At 41.8% G+C, this 27583-nt stretch overlaps 1 protein-coding gene across 4 annotated transcripts in view; it reads right to left on the bottom strand.

The window, feature by feature from the left end:
- Window positions 1–27583, bottom strand: part of LOC132378340 (ubiquitin thioesterase otulin-like) — a 54973-nt gene that overhangs the window by 9078 nt on the left and 18312 nt on the right. For all 4 annotated transcript variants that reach the window (XM_059945170.1, XM_059945168.1, XM_059945167.1 and 1 more), the window contains exons 4-9: window positions 26993–27196; window positions 25507–25722; window positions 23620–23699; window positions 7368–7471; window positions 5208–5348; window positions 531–656 (exon numbers count right to left, since the gene is read on the bottom strand). In XM_059945170.1, coding sequence (XP_059801153.1) covers window positions 531–656; window positions 5208–5348; window positions 7368–7471; window positions 23620–23699; window positions 25507–25722; window positions 26993–27196 — 871 coding nt within the window. The remainder of the gene's footprint in view (window positions 1–530; window positions 657–5207; window positions 5349–7367; window positions 7472–23619; window positions 23700–25506; window positions 25723–26992; window positions 27197–27583) is intronic.

Genomic DNA, 27583 nt, shown 5'->3' with positions numbered 1-27583 from the left:
TCTTCAAGCAGCGATGCTTGAAAAGGTGGTATCATACAGGTCATACCTTGTTCTCATTGCTACCCATCAGGAAGGAGGTACAGAAGAGGGAAGGGCACACACTGGACAATTCAGGAACAGCTTTGTCCCATCTGCCATCCAATTTCTTAATGGACATTAAACCCATGAACACCTCGTCACCTTTTTTATTTTTATTTTTGCATTACTTATTTCATTTAACTTATGTGTATAAAATTATATACAAGTTAAATATGTATATATTTAATCTTCATATTTATTTTGAGAGAGAGAGACAGAGGGAGAAAATTCAATATATCTTCTCTATTATGTATTGCATTGTACTGCTGCTACAAAAGTCAATAAATTTCACAACATATTCTGATTTGATTCTGAAACTGCCCATTAATTTCTGTGTGTGCTTTTTAAATACAGGCATTTGTGAGCAAGGAATGGAGGCGGAGACAAACATTTAAAACTTTTAGATACCATTGAGCTTGTATTATACTGCATAAGTTGACACCAAAATCTACCTTTTCCTTCAGTGTTGTCAAATATCCTTTCAAGACATTTACAGGATTTTCATTCCCGGAGTCTTCAATGACAAAATGCCACTGTTTAATCCAGACATAACTTGCCTCAACAAGCTGATCTGGAATCTAGAAAAGAGTGTTATTGAATTACTATTGAATCTTGCAATTAAACAATAACAAGTTAGTCATTTCAATATCAATGCCAGTTCAGAACAGCTTAGATGTTCTAGCAAGTTTCATGGACAACATCATAGAATCAAGGAATGTGACAATTAAACATCAGGCCACTGTGCACAGGCTAACTGCTTCCACTTTCCGGGCTTCAGTCTGAAGATATATTGCTTATTACACTTCAAGTATTCAATAAGATATTTTTCTGGAATGTGATGTAGTTTACTACCTGCACCACCCTTCAGGCAGTCAGCTCCAAATCCCTGCTACTCTCAGGAATATACAAAGTAGGTGTAGGCTAATCAACACCTTATCCAGAATTCATAAATATCACCTTCGCCTCCACTAACTCCATATCCCTCTATTTCCCTAATACAGTGGATTCAGGTTAATTGGACATATCGGGACCAGTACGTTTTGGCCCAATTAAGCAGCTGCCCTAATTAACCACAGTTTCATGGAAACAGTTAAAAGATATAAAAAAAAGACAAGCTGCCATTTAACTGAGTAACAAAGTAAGTATTTAAATGAAACAAGAAAACTAAAAAACTAACTGTACTACTACAGTATGATAAAACTGTATTAGCTCCTAATAGTTATCAATGAAGGAATTCATCCATTGTATGCTGCCATGTTGATTTGACTGTCAATTAACAAAATCAGCCCAGACACCTGATGCAGATGATGGACTGCCTTCATACAATGCCTTCAATGCTAGCATCCTCCAAATCTTCATTTTAACATTCACAATGGTTGTCGATTTCTTCAAATTCTTCATAGTTCCCAACTTGCTGAAATAGTAAAATTGTTTCACTTTCACTCTTGGCTATTTCTGGCATCTCCAAGCCTGAATGCTTGAAACCATTGTGAGCAAAGCAATTCTGAACTGTCTTACTGCTTAGATCTCGCAACTGTCCATGATTTTAAAAAAAATCACTGCTTTTTGAACACAAACACACTCAAATTACACTAATTTAAAACTGTTTGCTCTAAGCACAGTGTAGAGTCCAACGACCACACGTGGATGTGACTGATGCTAGTTAGAAATTGTTCGGCAACAATCTGCTGTCCCAATTAAATGGCACAGTGTCCCAAATAAATGAAGGGAATCCTAGCCACTTTCTCAATGTTTTTCTTCTTAAATAAATAAATGTCCCAAATAAATGGCTGTCCCAATTAACCAGAATTCACTGTGGTTGAAAACCAGATCTGCCACAAGTATACTTGTTGACCAGGCCTCCTTGATCCTCAGAGTTCCAAAGACCGACTACCTGAAGAAATTTCTCTCCTTCTCAGTCACAGGTGGCTCTCCAACTATTTTCTGTAGATGCCCCAGCCATGCAAAGTATCATTCTTGCATCTATCTTGTAAATCTTCAGAATTTTATGTTTAAGAGAAATAGGTCCTTGTCACTATTATTTTTCAAGCCATACACAGTTTTACACATCTTTACTGGAGCAGTCATCAAGTTGAATAAAATCAACATTTGTTTATTCTTGCAAAGTTCACAAAAAGGTCTCTCCGCCATCTAATTAGAAGTTAATGAAGAGAACGCAGTGGTTATATATACAAATTTCAGCATGTGTTAAAGTCCCATACTAAAGGCTGATCAGTAAATACTAGAAAAAGGATACAAAAATATCTTAAGCACAACTTTCTTGCCCTGTCCCTACATGATTTAGTACTTGGAAATCTATCGAGCTCAGTTTTGAATGCAATCAATGCCTTTTGGTTGCAAATGGTTTACGTCCCAAAAAAAGGGAGAGCAATTTTACATCTTTCAGTGAGATCACCCTTCATTCTTTTAAACTCCAGAGAATAGAACTACTTCTTTTTCTGTTTTTGGAGAAGAAATCTCGCCTACTCAAACTCTTCCCACATGACGAAACAGCCATCCCAGGACCCATCTGCTGAATCATTTCTATAGGCTTTCTGGAGCAAGCAGAAATTTATTTTTAGGCACAGAGATGGTCTCATCAAGAATAGTAACAAAATTATTCTTAAACCCAATTCCTCTTGCAATAAGTGCCAAACTTTTGCATTCCTATCTGCTGTACATTCATGTTAGCTTATGATAATGTGCAAAAAGACATCCTTGTTCCCTTGAACGTTAGCATTTCCTAGACTTCCACTACAAAAAATAAACATTTCCCATTTTCCTAGACATGGAGAATACCAGATTTTCCCATGTGGGCAGCACAGTGGCAGAACTGTTGGAGTAACGCTATTATACCACCAGCACCCAGGTTTAACCCATAGCTGTCTGTAAAGTGTTTTAACATTCTCCCCATGACTGTGAGGATTCCTCCCAGATGTTCCCCATTTCCTCCCACATACCGAAGCCATCTGGTTTAAGTTGGGCTGAAAGGAAGTTTCCGTGTTGTATCTCCAATTAAATTAAAAATATTAATTGCATGATATCGCCAACTCACTTTGCTTGTCTTTATTCCCTTGAAGTCTCTGCATCCTTATCATACTTTATCTTCCCTCATGGGTTCAGCAGGACAAATAAATCAGTTCAAAGACTAGCAAAGGATTGGGGTGAACGGTTGTATCTGAAATTGGAGGATGATGGGTGGTGGTCCTTGAAGGATCTCAGTGCTCAGACCACAACTCTTCACGATAGACATCAGCCATTCAGATGTGTGTGCGCGCAACAGCAAACATTTCAGTTGCCGTAACTTAACAGACTATCGGAGGACTTGGACCAAAAGAATCGGCAGTGAAGTGACAGATGCAATGCATTACAGAGCAGTGTAAAGTGATGCATTTTGGCACAAAGAGTAAGGTAAGAAAGTAAGAACAGAACGGCACCCAGTTCTAATGGAAACCAAGGGAACCCATGTGTATCTGTGCAATAAGCTTCCAAGGTGGAAGGACATGGCAGGAGAATGGAGAGTAAAACATACAGAAACCTGGACTTCATTAAAACTACAGCTTAATGAAGAACCAGGCAGATTGCCCTGCACTTCTATTAAAGACACTGGCCATGTCACGTTTGACATATTCTAACCACACTTTAGAAAGGATTGAAAACAGAAAAGATTTACTGAAATGGTTTCAGATTGAGCTACATCAACTGCAAGGTTAACCCAAGAAAGCTGATAATGTGCTCTTTGAATAAAGAGTTTGGGAAGAGGTTTGATAAGGGTACAAAACATCCCAATAGCTTTAGAAGGGACAGGTTTAGGGAAACTTTTCCTACTTGTAGGTGGTTTAGGGACGAGAAGAGACAATTTTAACTGACTGGCAAGGGATACATGTAGCTGTGAAGAACTTTCCTTTCAAGTAAAATGGAATTATGAACTGGAACTCATTGCTGATGGAAACAGTTGATCGAGCCATTTAAAGAAGAATTGGATAGTCACTGAGGAAAATAATTTGCAGAGGTTATCAGAAAGAGCACGTCAACGCACCCGACTTCCTTTCTTATTTATTATGCAACAGGAGGCCAATGATTCAATCTGATGCAACCCAACTTCCAGAAGGGCAATTGCATCAGTCCCATTTGTCCTCTCCTTAGCAATTAAAATAACATGTTAAAGAACTGAAATCAAATTTAATATTAATTTACTAATGTAGCCCAGGAATGGTAACTGCTAAATCTGGCTTGGTTTAAGCTATGTTTGACGCCAACCCTACCAACACAGTTGACTTTCAATTGTCACAACTCTGAAGCAATTAGTGACGCACAATAAATGGTAATATTGCCAATGACATCCAGATCAAATGAATGAACAAACTTAAAAATCATAATAGCCAATTTGGAGAAGCCATTTCCAGTAGCAGAAGACCAATAAATGAAAGAAGTTCTCATTAAGGAAAAACACTTGATTATTACTGATGATTTGGATACTGGACACAAATGTAATATTGCATGGATAAGAAACAAGGAAAGCAATGGGATTGGATCACTCAGTGAAAATGTCGATGCACATGGCTCCCTTTGGTATGTGCCGTGTCGTATGATGTGGGCAATCATGGTCTTGACCACGGATGTTCTTGACAAAGTTTTCTACAGAAGTGGTTTACCATTGTCTTCTTCTGGGCAGTGTCTTTACAAGACGGGTGACCCCAGCCATTATCAATACTCTATTGATTGTCTGCCTCATGTCAGTATCACATAATCAAACCACCCAGCACTGACTTCCATGGTTTCACGTGACCCTTATCCAGGGGGGGGGGGGGGGGGGGAATGGCTAAGCAGGTGCTACACCTTGCCAAAGGATGACCTGTGGGCCAGCAAAAGGAAGAAACATCTCACACCTTATTTAGTAGAGACTTATCTCCATCCCACCATCCTAATAGTGAGTACGTTCTAAAAATCTAGAAATATTTGAAATCTTTTAATCCTCAATGTGAGTGCTTTCAAATCTAGCTTCATTTGATGAAATACAAAACTGTAATTACACAACAGTAACTTCATTTCCAAACATATCCCAGTCAGGAGATAGGAAAAAGTAGTTAGAGAGATAATTAGAATTATGACTACATATATAGAAGTACCTGCTCTAGGTCATCCTGTTGCAGGCAGGGAAGATGGTCAACATTATTCAATGCTTGAAATAATGTGGCCCTCAGGGCACAGTAATTATCACCACGAACTCTACGTATAGATTTGAAATTTCCACGAACAGCTTCATAAGCCTGTTGAAAAAAATTTCAGTCTTTAACTTCAGGTACATTCCTAGTTTTGAAATGGCAAGACTGAATTACAAGAGGATACTCAAATGTTTCATTAGCAAAATCACAAGGCAATAATGTCTAACTTGCGCTTAACATGGTTCTGATAACATTACAAAACACCCAATACTATTTCAGCAGTGCAGCACAAGCATAACTTGGCATTAGATCTCAATGAAACTTGAGAGACACAGAAGTTTGAGTGAGGAGGTAACTTTAAAAAGGAGCTGAAAAACCGGTCAGTTGAAGTCACAGTTACTAATGGAAAAGCAAATAAAATTTGGAATAAACTTGAGTTCAGAAAGTGCAGCAGGATCAAGATTTTGGTCTGGTGGTGGCCTGAGTGTTATTCCATTTATAGTACTATTAGTGCGATCGCTTGAGTTGAGTATGATGTTCTCTTAAGGGGTTGTCTATTGGTGGGTCTTAGGTGGATATCATATATTCTTTTAATAGAGAATGCCTATGCAAGACTTTAAAGTGGGAGATTGATGCATGGACAACCACCACACACTCCTAGACAGATCAGGGTCGGGGTCCCAGTGGCATGAAGCGCAAGTTACTGGACTCTCCATGCGGGCAACCTTCTTCCACCTTCACTGCCTTTGTGATGCATCATCTTCCTCCAGCTCCACCATTGAAGTCTCGGTTTGACTGCTCTTTCTCAAGAACTTCCCCCTTGACCTTACCGCCGTGGGTGATCGTACCAGGAGCTAAGCGTCAGATGGCTGAACTCCAGACGGCATTGCTCTTGGGTTGTCAGGAACTTACAAGTCTATCCACCACGAAAAAGTGACAATGCTCACAAGAAGATTCCAGCTATAGGGAGGGCAAGACTATGGAGGAGCTAGCAAACAATATGAATGTAGTATTTGAACTGTCCTTGTACCAGGAGCTTGCATGTCAGAGATGACATGGGTGAACGGGATGGCACAGTGTACAAGCTGCAGCAGCAGATCATTTCTACTGGAGTCTAGTAGAAAGAACAGTATTGGAAGGAAAGTTATAGAGAGATTGGTGAAAGATTTAGCAGAAAATAAGCTAAGCCACAGGTGGAATGTACACATATTTGAAAAATAGGAACTTGTTTGCAGTCATGCAGAGAAGTGTATGGTCATTCACTTTAGTAAAAGGAGTAAAGGCATAGTCTTTCAACTGGGAGAAAATTTAAAATATGCAAAGGGACTTGGGAGTCCATGTGCAGGATTCCCTAAAAGTTAACTTGCAGGTTGAATCAGTGGTAAGGAAGGCAAATGCAATGTTAGCTTTCATCTCAAGAGGACTAGAATACAAGAACAAGGATGTAATGCTGGGCTCTTTAAGGCATTGATCAGACTGAAGTTGGAGTACTGTGAGCACTTTCAGGTCTCTCATTTACATTGGAGGTGTTGGCATTGGAGGTGGTCCAGAGGAGTTTCACAAGAATGATTCCAGGAATAGAAGGATTCATGTTTGATGGCTCTGGACCTGTATTTGCCGGGGTTTAGAAGAAAGAAGGGTGAACCTTAGTCAAACCTATCAAACATTAAAAGGCCTAGATGGAATGGATATGGAGAGGATGCTTGCTACAGTGGATGGGTCTAGGACCAGAGGCACAGCCCTCAGAATAGAGGAATGTCCATTTAGAACAGAGGTGAGGAATTTATTTAGCCAGAGGGTAGTGAATCTGTCAAATTCATTGCCATTAGAAGGCAGTGGAGGCCAAGTGATTGGGTATATTTAAAGCAGAGGTTAATAGGTTCTTGATTAGTCAGGACATTAAAGGTTACGGGGAGAAGGCTGGAAAAGTGGGTTGAGAGGGATAATAAATCAGCCATGATGGAATGGCAGTTCAGACTCAATGGGCTGAATGGCCTAATTTTGATCCTGTCTCATTGTCTTTAACACCGTGTCAGAAACTGGGAACAGATATTGCAATGGAGATATTTTGTGGAAAAGCTCCCTGCAAACAAAGACAATTTCTATAAATTATTAGTTACTCACCTTTCTCATCAGCTCTGCTTTTGCTGTGTTCCCTTTCCACTCTCTAGCGCAATATTCCAAAATGTCCATATTGGGCTCGATAGTGGATCTCTCTGCAGCAACCACTGCATAAAAAGAAACATTTGACAGGAAGTTATTTTTCTCCTTCAGCAAAATACATGAACAACTGGAATACCAATCATAAATGTGATAATCTTACAAAGTAAAGAACACAGTATCATGTTTACCTAACACGTAGCTTGTAATGTTACAAATGAGGTTTAGAATGTGGGAGATATCACACCCATGGGGGCAGTGACAGCTTCGGGGGGGGGGGGGTGATAAAGGGCGCAATGCTCAGTAGCAAGGAGGGCAGCTGTGGGATCACACACATCACTTAAGAAATAGATTACTTATTACAAACATTCGATCCTCAGTGCCTTATAATTGATTGCAATGATCATGTCATCATCTCATCTCTCGCTAACCCACCACTCTCTTAGATTTTGCTCAAAGCTTGGTATAGTTGTAAAAACATGTCATAGAACTTAGAACACAGAAATCTACAGCACATTACAGGCCCTTCAGCCCACAATGTTGTGTCGACCATGTAGCCTACTCTAGAAGTGTCGTGGTTTCTCATGCCCCACAAACGACCAGGAGACGCAGAAGATTCTTCAAGAAGTATTAAACTTTAATTTGCAAATCAAAGCTAAGACAGTCATTGAGCTAGTCGCTGACTGCCCTTGTACATTGCATTTTTTATAGCAATCTCCTGGTTTAGTTGCATTAGCATATCCAATCGGTCTACAGTTGCGTATCACAAGTACATCCACCACTATTGTTTCTACCCATTGACTTAATCCTGTTCTACTCTACATCTCTTAGCTACCTCTCATTAACACACCATTGTCTCCTACATTCTTAAGGTTTCATTCTCCTACTAAATTGGATACATGCATAGCAAATAGCAAACTCAAAGCTGACTACATAATCTACATCTCTTAGCTACCTCTCATTAACACACCATTGACTCCTACATCCTTAAGATTTCATTCTCCTACTAAATTGGATACATGCATAGCAAATAGCAAGTTCAAAGCTGACTACATAGTTTTGGTTACACAGCAAACAATGCAACTTTTATACTCCAAAATATCCACCCCTTTGAGACCCATACGGTCTCACACAGAGAAAGACTAAGAGTCTGCGCACAAAAGCCCCAATAAACTCAAGCACTTATTCCCAAATCTTGGGTTAAACTATAATTTTCTGCACCAAGACCTCAAAGTATTCTCTCCCTGTTACCCTGGGCCGCTGAGCCAAAAACCTGTCCCTTTGTACCTGAGACAGGGAGAGAAAAACTCAGAAGCCTTTACAATCTACTCCCACACTGTCGTTTTGCTCTTGTTCATCCTGCAGGTGTTGTAGGCTGTAATGCTACATTTTCGGTGTTTCTTTCTCCACCAAGCTTGCTTCAGTAATTGCCACGAACATCGGAAATTGTTTGGTTGCAGCACGCACTACAAGAGACTTGAGACAAGGAAGAAAATAGCACAGCACAAGTGCACAGCTCAACAATACAATACTGACAGTTATTGCCATTTTAGTCAGCCATGCTCCCCATCCTCCGAGTCTACTTTCTAACCAGTCAAATAATTGATGTCCGGACCCTGCATTCTGTGCGCATACCTCACACTGTGACAAGACAAAGTCCACTGAAGCCTGTAAATAAGGTGACCAAAAACCATCCTTCTTTATTTTCTTTATCACTTCCCCCCTTGCACAATGGTCAATCCCATGCACTTCTGAAATCAGAATCGTCAGTAGACGGGTGGGCGCTACTAACAAACCGTCTTCCATGCTCCACAAGCCTTCCGGGTTCTGCTAGGCCCTCCTTCGTCTCCACATTGTCTGCTCTGCCAAAGTTGCCTTATCTTGTATTTCAATCAGGTCCTCTACCACAGGTTCTGGAGCTAGGCTTCCCTGGGGGGCAATGACAGCTGATGTACATCCAGACGCTTTTCTGGCTGCCTCGCCTGCAGCTTGATTTCCCTTTGTTATTACATCATTTCCCTTTTTATGTGCCTGGCATTTTACTATAGCCAATGCTTTAGGTTTCATCATGGCTTTTATTAAGTCTAGAATTCGCTGACAATGTTGTATGGGATTTCCACTACTTTTTTTTAAACCTCTGCTTCCACACTGCCCTGAACAAATGGCATACTCCATGAGCATATGCCGAATCAGTATAGATGTCTATTTTCTCACCTTCCATCAATTCACACGCAGCTGTCAGGGCTTTGATTTCCGCTAGTTGGGCAGAACGCGATTGGGGACAGGACTCCATCCTAATAATCTTATAGCTCGACTGATCCTGCTGTACTACTGAGAACCCTGCATGATTTCCATCATAGTCCCTATAACAAGAGCCATCTACGAACAGAACCTTTTTATCTGGATCCTCTAGTGGTTCTGACCGTAAATCTGCTCTCAATTTGGCAAATGTCATTGTCTTCCCTACACAATCATGGGGTTCTCCTTCATAGCCCAAAGGGACAAAATCGGCTATATTACTGGTAGTGCATCTCTGTATTGTTATGTCTGGAAATGTCAATAGCATCCGATACGCTGCTATCCTGGCTGGCATCAGCACAAATTTCCCTCTTTTCAGCAATTCTGCTACTTTGTGGTGTGTGTACAGAGTCACAGGATAGCCCAGGGTTACAGATGATGCCTTTTCATATGCATAGTACAGCGCTACCAATCCCTGATAACAGGGTGGATACCCCTGAGCCACCTCATCTAGTCTCGTACTGTAGTATGCTATCGGCTGCTTTGCTCTTCCTGTGCCTGTCTCTTGTGTTAGAACCGCTGTGACATAACCCTCCTGTCGGGTGGATACATACAAATGAAAAATCTTCTCGTAAGTCAGGCAAAGCTAATGCTGGTGCTGACTGCAATTCCTGTTTAATAGTATTGAAAGCTATCTCCGCCGATCCATTCCACTGTAAGCCATTCTTCAAATTTGTATGTCCTGCTTCTTTCATTATCTTTCTCAAAGGTGCCACAATCTCAGCATATTCTCCTATCCAATCTGAGCTGTACCCTGCCATTCCCAAAAACGTCATCATCTGCCCTACAGTCTGGGGTTTGGGGGCCTTAGTTATTGCCTCAATCTGATCTGGTGCTATCGCCTTCACTCCCTTGGATATTACCCTGCCTAAGTATTCCACTTGCTGCGTGCAAAATTGCAGTTTCTTTTTGGATACTTTATGTCCTCCGTGCACCAGCTTCTCTAACAGAGTTATAGTGTCCTGCTCACACTGTTCCTTACTGTGGGAGCAAATCAACAGGTCATCCACATACTGTAACAATGTACTTTCCAATGGTATGTCCTCTAGGTCTGCCTTCAGCACCTGATTAAAAACGTGTGGTGAATGTTTAAACCCTTGCAGCTTTCTGGTATAGGTATACTGAGCACCTCTGTAAGTAAATGCAAACAGATACTGACACTGGTCGGCCAGAGGAATGCTGAAGAAAGCCGAACACAAATCAATCACTGAAAAGTAACTTGCTTCTGGTGGAACATTAGTCAAAAGCGTGTGTGGGTTGGGGACTACTGCTGGCCAGTCCTCTACCACATCATTTACCGCTTGCAAATCATGCGCCAATCTCCACTTAGATTTATCTGCTTTTAAGACCAGCAGCAACGGGGTATTGCATGGACTGTTTGTTCTTTTAAGTACTCCTATTTCAAGCAACCTCTGCACTGTCGATGCTATTCCCTCTTCTGCTTCTGGTCTTAGAGGGTATTGTGGTCTTCTGGGTGGAATTGCTCCCCTTTTCAGCCTTATTTCCACCGGACTAGCTGTTTTTATTTTCCCTACGTCCGTGTCATGCTGTGACCACAGAATAGACGGCAACTCATCTAACCTTTTATCTTTCTGCTGGCCTCTTTCCTTTCCCAGCAAGGGCAGGTGTGGTTGGGGAGTTATTTCGACCTCTCTCACTATCCCCATCATATCTACACTTACCATTATTTTAATGCAATTGTCGTCTTCTGATATCCACACCTCTGGCGTGATTTTCCTCCACACTGTTACGGTTTCAGCACTCTTAATTAAGGGTCCTAAGTCTTTAGACTGATATCCCTTGTTTACCAACAACATTACGTGGGGCACAGCCTCTGGTATCCTGTACCATTTTTCTAAAAAGGTGTTCCACTTAACTTGTAAAGCTGCCCCTTGTTTTCCAATTATCACAGCCTCCCCTTCCAGGTGCTGTTGGGTACATGCCTCCAGGTGCCACCTCTCCTCTAACTCACTGTTCTGAGTCTCATCAAAAATCACAGTACAATGTAGCTCAGATTTGGGCATTACAGCCCTGGGTAATTACAGCCCTGGCCCTGCACGCCCTTTTTCCATTTTTCCCAGGTTTCCTGAATCTGATCTGCGATGTCTCCTATCCAAAAGACATTAGCCTTCTTGTCTTCTCGCACTATCAATTGAGCCCCTGCTCTTTCCACTCTCAGCCCATTTCTGGTGCATTCTAATTTTAATTCCAGTTTCAATAAAGCATCTCTGCCTAACAAATTAATCGGAGTTCCTTTAAATACAAGCAACGGCAAAACAATTCCTTTATTTCCCATTCTCAACTGAACTGGAGCTGTGCACTATGTCAACTGTGTTTTTCCCGAGAACCCTACTGTCTTAATAAACTTTCCTGACATGGGAAGGTGAAGGGCATACTGTGGCTGTACACAAGTGTATGTGGCTCCAGTATCTATCATCATTGGTGTCAGTTGCCCTTCTAACATAACCTGAACAATGGGTTCTTCGTCTGCCTCCCTTGTTATCATTGGGTAATGTCCCTTCCCACTCGAGTTCTCGGGGCACCCCTAATACCTTGCATAGGGGTTCACAAGTCCGCTTGGGCCTGTGGGGGCTGGTCCTTGGCTAAACTTTAGTTCCTTTCTTATCGGTTCCTGCTGGTGTGTGACAGGCCATGGTGTAAACAATCTCTTCTCATGTGACCTGGCTGATTACATCCCCAGCACAATCTCTCTACCTCTCTTCCCCCCCCCCCCCGCCCCCATTTCCTCACTGGTCCTCTCTGCCCATAGCTCCTCTGTCCCTCTCCTTGGGACTTCCAGTCCTGTCTGGGCTGTTTGAATTCAGTCTGTTCCTGATAGGGCATTTGTGGGAATGCTCCTCCAAAGACATTGATTATTGGCATGGGGTTTTCCAGTCCTTGTCTTACAGTATGATCGGTCCCTCCATATAGCAGTGCTTTGTCGAGTTCGATGGCTGTACTCGGACCGGTGGCTGCTGGCAGCATCTTTTTGCTTTTCTCTTTTTCCTTCCTTTTGAGTTCTTCGAGTTGCATTTGTCTTAACTTTCTTTGCACTTCTTTCTGCTGCTCAGCCAACCTTCGTTTGTCTTTCCGATATTTCTCAACCGCATGGACTACGTGGTCTCTAAATTCTTGTGGGGTCTTTGACGTCAGCCCAACTACTTCCTCCAGTTTGGATTTTACTTGCGGAGGCATTGCATCCAAAATGCTGTGTCGGAACAGTGTGGTGATAAATAAGCTATTTTCCACCTCTTGCTCAGTCTCCACCTTTTCAACTGGTTTTCTACGTAGGCTGCTGGGCTTTCAGTGTCTCCCAGTGGATCCCCCTTTAAGGCTTTGGGGTCCACTTTGGGTGGATAAAGCTTCCTGAGGGCCTGCCATACCCTCTGCCTCACTCTGTCAAACCCGTCTCCATCAGTTCTCGGGTCGTTCGAGTTTACTATGTCAGTCATTTCCATTAGTTCGTTAAATCTGGAGGTTCCCATCAACCTTATCAATAGTGCCTTCAAATCTCCCGTAGCCAATAATTATCCCACCGTTTCTTCTTCAAAGGCTCTAATACATTTCCCTGCTCCTTCATGTAGATTGGGCAGAGTGTTTTTCAGCCCTTCTAGGTCCTGGGATCCCCAAGGGATATACTGCACTTGTCCTGATCCTTTAACTAACAATGGCATCATTCTTCCTCCTCCTTCCCACCTGCCCTGGCTCTCCTCCTCGCCTGACTCCCCATCTGTCTCAGGGTATGCCTTTACTGCCTCCCACACAAATCTCTCAGAGGTCCTCTTCTTCCCTCGGTCTCCCTGTGGAGTCCTTCCTTTCTGTCCTGATTCAATACTTGGATGGCCCCTGGAGTATTTTTCGCATCTCTTCTGGCAATCCCCTCTCAGTAACTTATCTGGCTCTCTCTCTACTTCCGCAAGTCACTTCCCTACCGCCTCCGTCTGCTCTTCTAGGCTTCTGCCTCGTACCTCTTCCCCACAAATTCTCGTATCCTCTCTCTCTCCACTTAACTCTTGCTCCTCCAATGAGTCACCTTCTCTTTCTTCCTGTCCGTGTCTGTACAACTGTGGCAGGGACTCCTCATGATCCTTACTTGTGCTTGATTCCCTTCTCTCTTGTGTTTCTCCAAGACTCTCATCTCCTACCTTTTTTCCACTTCCTCTTGAATGCCTCATCTCTTCCTGCCCTGATGAGCCACTTTCTTTTCTAGTCTGTTTATTTCTATGATATAACCGATACTCCTCATACTCCTTTACCTCTCTCAAGTATTTCATCTGTTCAATCTCTTCTTTCATTTCTCTCTTTGCTTGTTCCACCTTTATCCTTTCTGCTTGTATCTCCTTCCATTTCGCCGCTTTGTTCTTCTCGTATTGTCTTTTTTCCTCCTCATTATACCAAACTTGTACTTCTCCCTGCATGTTTACTGTTCCCATCAGCAGGGGGCTCTGCTTAGGGGTTCCTTCCTCATTATAGGGAGGGGTCTTTCTGCTTCTTTCACATCCAGGTACGGAGCTGAAGCCAGCTTCTCACTGTACCTCCCTCTCTCTCTCTCTAACAGGCTGTTTCTCTAGCACCTTAGTATCTTCCTCACTTGTAATCAATATTCTACCTGTCCTCCTCAGCCTTTCTCCCTCCGTTCTGAAGAGTTTTAGCACTTCCATTTCTCGTTCTCTTTTTTGCCCTTTTTTCTTAGATTTATCTTTTGATTTGTAATTTTTAATTAGTGCCTCCATTTCTTCGCACAAGCTTACATCAAACGTTCCTTCTCTTGGCCACTTTGTGACCAGGTTTTTGGTTCTTTTTTCCCCATTTTTCTGAAGTTTTTGTGATTTCATACTTATTTACTGGGATTTTTTTGCTCAGAATCTCTAATGCCGTTCCTTTACCTGTCATGTTGTTCTCTCTTTTTAAGGTATTTCAGAGATTCACAGTTCATTTACTGGATAATATTATTTACTCTAATTCTATGCCTAGTCTATCGTCTATCTACCAGCACTTTAAACTATATATTGGACTGTCCTTGTTTTCCTTTTTAAAAGCTATTTATTAATGCTTTTTGGGAGGGTGATTTTAGATGCATATCATATTTATACTGAGTTAAGTACTGTATATAATTAGTTTTGCTACAATAAGTGTATGGGACACTGGAAAAATGTTGAATTTCCCCTTGGGGATGAATAAAGTATCTATCTATCTATCATCTATTCTGTTCTGCCAGTACAGACCTCTATTCAGAGCGGTATCCACAGGACTTTCTCTTCACAGCTCGTCTATTCCCTTATTTCTTAAGGCGGTATCCACGAGGATTTTCTCTATTTTCCTTTCCCTGCCTGTTCAGACCTTCGTTTCATACGAAGCGGTATACAGAGGGATTTTCTCTATTTTCCCTTTCCCTGCCCGTTCAGACCTTGGTTTTATACGAAGCGGTATCCACAGGGACTTAACAACACAACGTGGAACTTTTCTTCACTTAACTTATTAGCTTATTTGTACTTGCCCTCACTGCAGTGTTCTTGATCAATCCTCTGAGCCTCCTATTAACCCCCAATTCTGCCAGATTCTTTGGACCGGAGACCCTTCAGCAGTGGTTCCACACTTCTGAGACTCCAAGACCTCCCCAAAGCCAACAGAATTCTTAGTCCAAATTGTCGCAAAAAGCGCTTACCTTTTGTTTGGGTGCACCCTTAATTCTGATAGCCTTGTGGAGGTCCCTAGAGGACTGGGAAGCGTCCCCAATCTGACATTTCCTTTCCGCGGGTCTCTTGCCGGTCCTGCCATGGTCGTCAATTTTGTTGTGGTTTCTCGTGCCCCACAAACAACCAGGAGATGCAGAAGATACTTCAAGAAGGGTTAAACTTTAATTTGCAAATCAAAGCTGAGACAGTCATTGAGCTAGTCGCTGATTGCCCACCGATCCTTGTACATTTTTTATATTTTTTAAAGCAATTTTTATAGCAATCTCCTGGTTTAGTTGTATTAGCATATCCAATTGGTCTACAGTTGCGTATCACAAGTACATCAGCCACTATTGTTTCTACCCATTGACTTAAACATGTTCTAATCTACATCTTAGCTACCTCTCATTAACACACCATTGTCTTCTACATTCTTAAGATTTCATTCTCCTACTAAATTGAATACATGCATAGCAAATAGCAAGTTCAAAGCTGACTACATAGTTTTGGTTACACAGCAAACAATGCAACTTTTATACTCCAATAAACTGCCTAGAATTACCCTACCCTACCTAGCCTATTTTTTTAAGCTCCATGCACCCATCTAAGAGTCTCTACAAAGATCCTATTGTATCCGCTTCCACCACCGTCACCACAGTGCATTCCATGCACCCGCCAAGCTCTCTGTGTGGAAAAACTTACCCCTGACATCCCCTCTATACCTACTTCCAAGCACCTTAAAACTATGCCCCCTAATGTTAGCCTTTTCAGCCCTGGGAAAAAGTCTCTGGCTATCCACACGATCAATGCCTCTCATCATCTTATACACCTCCATCAGGTCACTTGTCATCCTCCGTCTCTCCAAGGAGAAAAGGCCAAGTTCACTCAACTATTCTCATAAGGCATGCTCTCCAATCCAGGTGGTAACCTTATAAATCTCCTCTGCACCCTTTCTATAGTATCCACATCCTTCCTGTAGTGAGGTGACCAGAACTGAACACAGCACTCCAAGTAGGGTCTGACCAAGGTCTTATATACACTACCTGACATCTCAAACTCAATTCCACAGTCGATAATTGCCAGAACCATCAGCCTCTGTAACACCATCAACCTGTGCAGCAGCTTGAGTGTCCTAAGAACACGAACCCCAAGATCTCTCTGATCCTCCACACTATCAAGAGTCTTACCAGTAATACTATATTCTGTCTTTAAACTTGACCTATCAAAATAAACCACGTCACACTTACCTGGGTTGAACTCCATCTGCCACTTCTCAGCCCAGTTCTGCATCCTATAGATGTCTCACTGTAACCTCAGAATGTGTCATCAGCAAACTTACTAACCCACCCTTCTACTTCCTCATCCAGGTCATTTACATATATTAAAAAAATCGCAAAGAGGTGGGGTCCCAGAACAGATCCCTGCAGAACACCACCAGTCACTGTCCTCCATACAGAATATGAACCATCTACAACCACCCTTCCCCTTCTGCGGGCAAGCTAATTCTGGATCCACAAAACAAGGTCTCTTGGATGCCATGTCTCTTTACTAGTGTCACAGTTGTTGAAAAGCAATAGGACACTTCTGTATTTGGCATAACGAGAAATTTGGACTGAAGAAATCATATTATTTCCTGGACCGGCACGCACATGGTTGCCATTCACTACTTAGTACGGTGTTAGCTAGTACAATTCCCATACACCAATCACACAATTCCTGTGAATTAGGATATGGTGTTCAATAGGTTAAAGTTCAGAATCTTCCTTTTTAAATGGTCTAAACCACATTTCTCTAGCCCTTGGCCCAACTGAGATATCTTTAACCCCACTTCATGTACCTTCAGGCAGAGTCTGGTTTGGACTGAGCTATGACTATGTCATAACTTTCCCCTTTATTGATCACTTTGCCGAGATTGGATTTAAACCACAGGTAATTTACTGTGGTTGTTAACCCATAATGAAAATGGCAGAAGCAGACCAAATAATTTTAAAAAGTGTAGACAGTACAGTCTGGAGCATCTGAAATACCAGCACCAAGCAACCAACAACAACCAATGTGCAGGTAACAGACTAGCTTCATACAAAACTTTCGATGCTTGTATCCTTCAAATTTATTCAAGATCGTTGTTGATACCTCCAAATTCATCATAATTCCTAAATTTTTGAAGTAGAAAAATCATTCTATTTTCACTTCTGGACTTTTCTGGCATCTCCAAGCCTGAATGCTTGAAACCAGTGAGAAAGAGTTCTAAAACTTTTTTAATGCTTATTTCTCACCAATTATCACTGACAAAAAAAAAATCACTGCTTTTTGAACACAGTCAACTGGCATCATCTTAAAACCATTTGCTCTAAGCATGGCGTAGTATCTAACCACCACGAGTGCACGCAACTGTCACTAGTTAGAAACTGTTCGCCAACAGCCTCCTGTCCCAGTTAAGGAGTAGAGTGTTCCAAATAAACAAATGGAATTCTGGCTGTTTACTTGATTAGTTTTTGTCCCTTAAGAGTTGTCCCAAAAAGGTGGCTGCCCTGATTAACCAATCGATAGTCCAAATAACCATAATCCACTGTACTTCAGAATCAAAATCAGGTTTAACATCACTGGCATACATCATGATTCTCTCCCCCACTCACCCAAGAGTTTTGTGTTGAGAATGTGCATGCTGTTATACACAGAATTCCAGTGGCCCTCAAAAGGAAACTGCCTGAGACACTTTTATGCACCTTTTGAAACAGTTATAAAATTATCTGACTCAAATGCTAATTCAGCTAATCAGCTGAAGAGTATTAGACTTAGCATTGCTCATTTGTCAGATTATTGGCAAAGTTTAATGAAATCAATCTTTAATTGCAACGGAAACGATGTGAATCTTATCAATGGCAAATCAGCCATCTCCACATTTCCATCCAAGTTAACTTTATTTGAGTGCATCGCTGGTCATCGCGACCTTTTCCAATTAATGAGCCTCTGAGTTGGAAGAGAAAGAAAGAATACCAGATTCAAGTATACTGGGCGCACCTGGGTGAGCTGCATTAAGGCATGTCAAGAGAGATTTCAGGATCTTCTCTCGATCCAAATTCCAGATTGGGTAATAAATCTGTTCCTGAACACTTCTAATTAGGAATTTACAGGAAGAACTGATCTCACTACAAAGCAACTTTAGCTGAAGTTTTTAAAAAAATCTAGATTTTTGTTTACAGAAAGAAATCTCTGCACACTATCCTGCACTGTATCAAGATGACTGTGTATGATGTTGAGGCTCTACAAGGCACTCGTGAGACCACACTTGGAGTATTGTGTGCAGTTTTGGGCTCCTTATTTTAGAAAGGATATACTGACATTGGAGAGGGTTCAGAGAAGATTCACAAGAATGATTCCAGGAATGAAAGGGTTACCATATGAGAAATGTCTAGCAGCTTTTGGGCTGCATTCCCTGGCGCACAGGAGAATGGTGGGGGATCTCATAGAAACATTCTGAATCTTAAAAGGCCAGTACAGATTAGATATGGCAAAGTTATTTCCCATGGTAGGGGAGTCTAGGGCAAGAGGGCACAACTTCAAGATTGAAGGATGTCCATTTAGAACAGAGATGCAGAAAAATTACTTTAGTCAGAAGGTGGTAAATCTGTGGAATTTGTTGCCTCCAGCTGTGGAGGACAAGTGATTGGGTGTATTTAAGGCTGAGATAGATAGGTTCTTGATTAGCCAGGGTATCAAAGGGTAGTGGAGAAGGCAGGGATGACTGGAAGAATTGGATCAGCCCATGATTGAATGGCACAGCAGACTCTATGGGCTGAATGGCCTAATTCTGCTCCTATATCTTATGGTCTAAGGTGTTCTTTATTGTCATTCCAACATCATACTTAGTGGAGCACAGTTTCAGAGCAGTTGCTCAACTGCAAATTACTGAACGTAGGGATCTGAGACTCCTCCTGAGTGACATTCATCCTGATGTTGAGAAGCTGGTAACACCGCATCAAGCCCATCCCTGCCACTGAAAGGTGAAAAGGCTATGAAGTAATGAATGGTTGTATTAGTTGTAATTAATGTATGCTCTAAAATTGTTAATGAAAATTGGCTTTACCGTAATTAAATACAGAAATAATTTTATCTATAGCTTTAAAGATTTGAAGAACTTTTGCAATAATTTGTCACTGCTTGGAATTCACAGTTCCCATTTTCTTTCACCGCGTATGGTAAATCAAAATTCTTTACAGCTTTTATGAAATGGCTGGAAAGGGAGAGGGGGTGCTGGGGGTCATCTGAAGGGGACAGTAACCCAAAAAAAAATTGTGAACCACTGTTATAATGTGCCATACTCTGTCAGAGACTTGGTGACCACTTTTCAAGTGGTTGTCTTGGAGGAAAGATGTCGTGAATGGTTCCCCCACCTCCCCCCCCCCCCCACAACGCAGTGTTTTATTTTTAATGAAGCCAAGATGCGAGCTCGACACTCAACCCACAGCGGCCCAAACAATGCAAATATAACTTCTGTTTGTACGTGTTTATATGTTAAACACTTTGTGAAATCCCAAATACACAAGAGGACTAAATATCAACAAATTTTCTTTTTTTGGAAAACATTAAAATGTTACTGTGCAATAATTTCATTAAAATACCCATCTTCTGTAATTGAAAGGGTTATTTTGGGAGGTATGTTCTCATAGAAAAATCTAACATATTAGATCTCCCAGGCAGAACAAAAACATTAGCTAAATCAAATGCTCAGCGTCCCATTGTCATAAATTTCAATCTAAACCAAAGTACATCCGGGGACTGCACTGGACACAGTAAAGCCTTCAGGCTCTAACAAACATCCTCATTCTTAGCTGCTTCCTTCAACCAAAGTGATCCTTTTTATTCCAAAGATACTACCACAAAACTGAAAAATAACGCAGTTTATCCTGTCCACGAAGACACATCAAACACAATTACCAACATCAAAATCTCTCCCAGTGCGCAGAAATAATTATGCCTTTTCAAGTCTCCCTTCCCCTGTCAGAGAAACCGATTTGATTCATCCAACATGATACAATAGCAGCTTTGGATACAGAAGAAACCAAGCAACAACCCAACACTGAGCTCTTGAACGAGATAAACTTCTAGCCAAATTCCAGGACAGTTACAAAACAGGTATATTCATAAGTTCGCCCAGACAAGCCCTGCCCACACAAAGAAAGGACGTACACTTAGTGGCACTTTATTAGGTACACCTGCTCATAAATGCATCTCAGGAAGGTAGATTATTATCTGAACTGTGTAAAGTTATGTAACGGAGAAATACAAAGAGATCTAGGAGTCCTTGTTCATCAGTCACTGAAGGTGAATGAGCAAGTGCAGCAGGCAGTGAAGAAGGCTAATGGAATGTTGGCCTTTATTACAAAGGGAATTGAGCACAAGAGCAAGGAAATCCTCTTGCATTTGTACAGGGCCCTGGTGAGACCACACCTGGAGTACTGTGTACAGTTTTGGTCTTCAGGGTTAAGGAAGGACATCCTGGTTGTAGAGGAAGTGCAGCGTAGATTCACAAGGTTAATTCCTGGGATGTCAGGACTGTCTTACGCAGAGAGGTTAGAGAGACTGGGCTTGTACATGCTGGAATTAAAGAGATTGAGAGGGGATCTGATTGCAACATATAAGATTATTAAGGGATTGGACAAGATAGAGGCAGGAAATATGTTCCAGATGCTGGGAGAGTCCAGTACCAGAGGGCATGGTTTGAGAATAAGGGGTAGGTCATTTAGGACAGAGTTAAGGAAAAACTTCTTCTCCCAGAGAGTTGTGGGGGTCTGGAATGCACTGCCTTAGAAGACAGTGGAGGCCAATTCTCTGGATGCTTTCAAGAAGGAGCTAGATAGGTATCTTATGGATAGGGGAATCAAAGGAAATGGGGTCAAGGCAGGAACCGGGTATTAATAGTAGATGATCAGCCATGATCTCAAAATGGCAGTGCAGGTTCGAAGGGCCGAATGGTCTACTTCTGCACCTATTGTCTATTGTCAATGTATAAAAGCATGCAGACATGGTCTAGAGACTCTTGTTGTTCAGACCAAACATCAGAATGGGGAAGAATGTGGTCCAAGTGACTTTGACCACAGAATAATTGTTGTTGCCTATCTTCAGTATCTCAGAAACCACTGACCTCCTAGGTTTTTCGCATACAACAGTCTCTGGTGTTTACAAAGAGTGGTACGATACACAAGACATCCAGTGAGCAGCAGTTCTGTGGGCGAAGATGCCTTGTTAATGAAAGAGGTCAGAGGAGAAATGCAGATTGATTCCCGCTGACAGTAACTCAACTAACCACATGTTACAACGGTGTTGTGCAGAAGAGCATCTCTGAACACACATGTCAAATCTTGAAGTGGATAGGCTATAGCAGCGTGAACAATCTGGTACCAACAATCATTCCGCGGTCAAAGTCAATCAGACCACATAGTGAAGTAGCCACTGAGTGTAAGCTTCACTTAGTCACCAATGGTTTGCCCAACATATTCCGCTGGACTCCACAAGAAACAGTTAATTCAGATGCTTGTTACAGTTTGGTGCAAGCATACACAAAAGAGCCCAAGTCCAGGGATGTAGTGGCATAAATGTCCGCCCTCGCCATCAGGGCAACATTAGACTGTCGTGGCATGAAGGCACCGTGATAAATTTACAGACAAGGTGAAATAAGCAGTTAGCTCCCGTTAAGCAGAGCTGTACGTAGCAGAGACAATGATGGCGTGACTGCTGGAGGACAATCCTTGCTCCTCGGGGAGAGCACTGTAGAAGCTCCTCAAGCTAGTCTCCTACTTGGTGACCAGAATGCCTCAGCACAATTGGTGAAAACCATCCACCCACAGCATAACGATCCAATCTCCATAGTACCCTTCAGCTGAACCAATTAGCTTCTTCAGCACTGCTGACAGAACTGGGCATACTGATTACAACGCTCAGTTTGGTTTGCAATTCCTTAAAATACCATACAAGTCCAAACCTAAATGACACAGGTTACAGATTGGACTTGAACATAGTCTGACAAGTGGCCAGTAATATAAATGGCACATGTCAGTCAATGGTTATTGCCAACTACTAATCCTTGGAATTTTAGATTCACCGTTATCAACCATTACTGACCAGGAACTTAACTAGACATCTGCAGTGGATGTCACAGCAAGAGACCAAGTGACCTATCAAAAACATTAAGAACTCCAAAAAGTTTTCAACCATCTACAGAAATCAAGGCTGTGATGGAAATCAAGGGATTGCTTGTGTTGGGAGTTCAATTCATCCAGCGGATTGGAGAATATTCCATCACAGTATACATTGACATACTTCTCTGTTGACTGCCGTGCGAATTGTTTACAAAATGCATTGTAGAAGCTTCTTTACTTCCAACCACATTAAACCACAGTCCTGAACTGGAAATCACTGTTCTTTCTTTCCAGTTTAACTCATCGTAAACCCAATCCAACAGCACTGTGAAGGTACTTTCAGCATATATATTTGTGTGATCCAAAATGAAAGAAATTAACTTTCAGATGTACAATTATTTATCACATGTACAATGAAAACATACAGGGAAATGTATCATCTGTATTAATGAGCAGCACAACCCTAAGACTGTGCTAGAATCAGCCTAGAAGTGCACCAGACATTCTGGCGCCAACACAGTATACCCACAATGTTCGGCAGAAGAACACAGAACAGGACAAAGCAGAATGCAACAAACAATAAAACAGCTAAACAAGCCCCTTTCCTCCCTTCCACCCACACAGTCCACTGGACATGCAGTGAACTCACAGACAATGAGCCTCCAACTTCTCCATTGAACTTCAGACTCACAGACCCTGGGTTTTGACTTCCAGCTTCGATCTTCACTATCAACCCCAGGGCAAGCTGATGACGTGACTGCAAATTCCAGCCTCGCTCATGAACATCCAACAGAGTAAGTTGCACCCCAAACTGGCATGAATTATTGGCAGGCATATTGCTACTTTACTGCACTTTTCATACCATGGAGGAGTTTCCACATCAATAGAAACACTAAAATTCAACTATTTGTGCGGGTGCTTCTGTGTCCAGTGAAGTTATCATACTTTTCTTCCTTAGCAACCTTTGTACTTTATACTGAGCTTACCTACAAAAATTCTGAGTGATGACTTTCAATTCTTGCTCAATTAATTGGAACAAAAAAGTCTGCATCAAATATTTTTAAAATGTGGGGGAAGGCAGTTGGCAGCAAGAAAACAGATTACCTGCAAACTGGTTTTTATCAAGCAGCTTCTGAGATTTATCTTTCTCTATTTCATCTTCATCACGGTAAAGGTCTTCATCTCTACAAGATCAAAAAAAAATTGTTCCATATTCAGTGGCATTTTAAATATACAGCTGAAAGATACATTAATCAGCTATATCATTTTCTTGATCCCTCCTCCCCAAATCCACTGATTTAGACTACTTGGCCCATCAAGTCTGCTCCGCCATTCAAACATAGCTGATTCTTTTTTCTATCTCCTCCTCAACCCCAGTTCCTGGCCTTCTCCCCGTAACCTTTGATGCCATGTCCAATCAAGAACCTATCAATCTCTGCCTCAAATAAACCCAACGACCTGGCCTCCACAGCTGCACATGGCAACAAATTCCACAGATTCACCACCCCCGGTTAAAGAAATTTCTCCAAAGCTCTGTTTTAAATGGACAGATTATCAAACCTGAGGCAGAGCCCTCTTGTCCTAGACTCCCTCACCATGGGAAACATCCTTTCCACATCTACTCTGTCTGGGCCTTTCAACATTGAAAAGGTTTCAATGAGATTCACCCCCCCCCCCCAAACCATCTAAATTCCAGTGAGTACAGTCCCAGAGCCATCAAAGTTCCTTACACAATAACTCACTCATTCCCAAAATCATCCTTGTGCACCTTCCCTGAGCGCTCCAATGCCAGCACACCTTTCCTTAGATGAGGAGTTCAAAGCTGTTCACAATACTCAAGGCGAGGCCTTACCAGAAAGCCTCAGTATTGCATCCCTGCTCCTGAATTCTGAACCTCTTGAAACGAATGCTGTCTTTGCACTTGCCTTCCTCATCACTGATTCAACCTGCACGTTAACCTTTGGGAGTCCCTGTGTGAACAGCCCAAGTCCCTTCGCATTTCTGAGTTTCGGATTTTCAAGCCATTTAGAAAATAGTCTGCACATTTATTTCTGCTATCAAAGTGCATGACCACGCATTTTCCATCATTGCAATTCAACTTGCAACTTTCTTGCCCATTCTCCTAATCTGTCTAAGTCCTTCTGCAGCCTACCTGTTTCCTCAACACTACTTGCCCTCCACCAATCTTCATATCATCCGCAAGCTTGACAACAAAGCCATTTATTTCATCATCTAAATCATGGATATACAGCATAAAAAGAAGCGGTTGCAGCACCAGCCCCTGTGGAACACCACTACTCAAGGAGCCTTTTACTCCCATTCACTGCTTCCTACCAATTAGCCAATGCTCTAAAAGCTCATTAGTAACTGTCCTGGGCTCTTAACTTGGTAAGCAGCCTCATGTGTGGCACCTTGTGAATTTACTGTGAATGCCCATAAGAAAATGAATCTCAGGGTTGTATATGGTGACATACGTACTCTGATAACAAATTTACTTTGAACTTTGAACAAACACCACAAGAATGCAAGCTGGAGTTGGTTGGGTAGCAAGTAAGGACAGATCACTTGCTTTTACTCAAGTGAACACTGTAACAGGGTTTCACTGTAACTAAAAAGTATTTCAAGGAATTAAATACTTCATCCATGTGGGAAAGTAAGTGGATGTCAGGAACCATTCCACTGCACAGCAAATCGAAGAAAAAAAAAATAGGTGAGGTTTAAGATCAACTGTGAACATGAAGAAAGAATAAAGTGACAATTTCCTCTTCCTCTCCTAGCTGCACAAACAGACTCGTTGCTGACTTACTTTCATATGGAAATTAAACTTTAAAAAAAATCATCCTCAAGATATAGTGTTCAAGATGTAACTATATGTTCTACCATACAAGAGGATATTCAATGAATTCCACACTGTGCTATTCAAAAAGTTTAACTCAGTTTTCTGATTTGCACCCTGACAAATGCTGAAGTAAAATGTAAGTTGCAACATACTCATCATTTCCTTCCTGACTGCAGCTCATATGCGATCCATTGTTGAAGATGTTACCTCGCTGTTCTGATGAGCCAGGTTCTTCCTGACTTAAACTGACAAGTCCTTCACTTTTCCCTTCAGTTAAACAGTCCAACTGTTTACTTTCCAAAGTTTTGGCTCTGCCTTCATCCCCAGGCAGTGTTGCCTGGGTCTGATCAAGGTCGTCTTGATGATCACTGTTAACACAAAAGCCAGCAAAATATTACAATTTATCAAAACCATGCAACAACAACACTCTTTATTTCTGTCTGGCTTGCAGTTGTGATTCAGGCTCTTGATTCAAACTCAATACACAAATTATATACTCATATCATTAGGTCTTAATCAGCTAATCACATAACAGAAACTCAATGCATAAAAGCATGCGGACATGGTCAAGAGCTTCAGTTGCTGTTTGGAATGGGGAAGCAATGTGATGCAAGTGGCTTTGACCATGAATGATTGTTGGTGCCAGATCAGGGGGGTGGGGGCGGTTAAAGAATCTTAGAAACTGTGGATCTCCTGGGATTTTCATGCACAACAGTCTCTGGAGTTTAGAGAATGGTGCGAGAGAGAAATAAAAATCCAATGGGCAGCAGATCTGTGGGGGAAAACGTTTTGTTAGTAAAGAGCTTAAAGGAGAATGACCAAGCTGGTTCAAGCCGATGGGAAGGGAACAGTAACTCAAATAACCATGCATTACAACAGTGGCGGGCAGAAGAGCATCACTGATGCACAATGCATCAAGCCTCAAGATGGATGGGCTACAGCAGCAGAAGACCAAACCGGGTTCCAGGGCTGTAACTAATAGTGTGGTCCCCAAGTGTATAATTCATTAAATAGCGCAGGATTTTCCCCACTAAATATGACCATTTCATTTAAAATGATGGTTTTCAAATCAACAGACCCGATGCAAAGCAAAAGTAGCATGAGCCAATAAACCCCAGTTTCTACAACCAAGCAAAAAGGACAACCTGAATAATCTAGAGGAAAAAAAATACAGAGGTAGTAATATTAAATCTTACTCAGCAGACTAAATATCAGAGAATGAGATTCTAATGGACTTTATATGCCTCAAGGCCTTCTGAGGTTCAAAAATAGTGTCTCTAATGCACAGGTACTCTTCCAACACAGTATGTTGTGAACACTCACTGGAGAGGGAATTAGCAAATGCACACCCAGCTTCTGCCAGTGGGTAGTGTAAGGACACCATGACAGCAATCAGAATGCAATGCTGACTTGATCCCTTGCTTGTTACTTTGAAGTGCCACATTTCCACTCTCTGAACCTGCTGAGCAGAACACACTTCCAGTTAGCACATCTGCCTCTTTATTTTATATTCTGATCAAAGAATAAAAGCAAACTCAGCCTGGGATCACTTCAAAGTGGTTTTGGAAAGCATACCAAATCTTCAAATAGAAAGGGAAATTAATTCTGCAGTCACAGAACTTGAACAAGAGAACCCACCTTTCACATTGGGATAGTCTGACTCTTTTGGTCTGCCCTTCAGGACCTTCCAAATTATACAAGTTCTTTCTCTCTAAAAAATCTGCTAATTGGTCCCTCTTGCATTCTTGTGACACAGAATCCAACAGTTGGTTGCTTTCATAAGTTTGCACTGTTTTCTGCTTAACCTTGATCTCTTGTTCAGGTTTTTCAGATACGTCACACCTGGGTTTCGGAAAAAAAACAATTAGGATTACGTATGAGCAATACAAATACCCAATTACAGTCAACCCTCCTTATCCACGGGGGATTGTTTCCGGGACCTCTCGCAGATACCAAAATTCGCAGATGCTCAAGTCCCTTATTCAACCTGTCTCAATGCAGTGGACCTTGGGACCCAGTGGAACCCCAGACCTTATTTAACCTTTCTCAGTGTGGTGGACATTAGGACCCGGTGGTTTTTGATCCACCACATCAACCCGGCATGGTGGAGGGCGCACTCGGGAGCAGTCTGTCCTGAGTCCCGAGAACCCATTCCTGAGCCTGGCACTGAAAAATACTTCCTTAAGTGTTTTATAGGCATAGAAGGGTAAAATATATACTGCATACTAA

The sequence above is a fragment of the Hypanus sabinus genome, chromosome 20, assembly GCF_030144855.1.
Source record: "Hypanus sabinus isolate sHypSab1 chromosome 20, sHypSab1.hap1, whole genome shotgun sequence".
NCBI lineage: Eukaryota > Metazoa > Chordata > Chondrichthyes > Myliobatiformes > Dasyatidae > Hypanus > Hypanus sabinus.
Note: the sequence above shows the minus strand (reverse complement) of the source record. Positions and strands in the feature narration are given on the sequence as shown.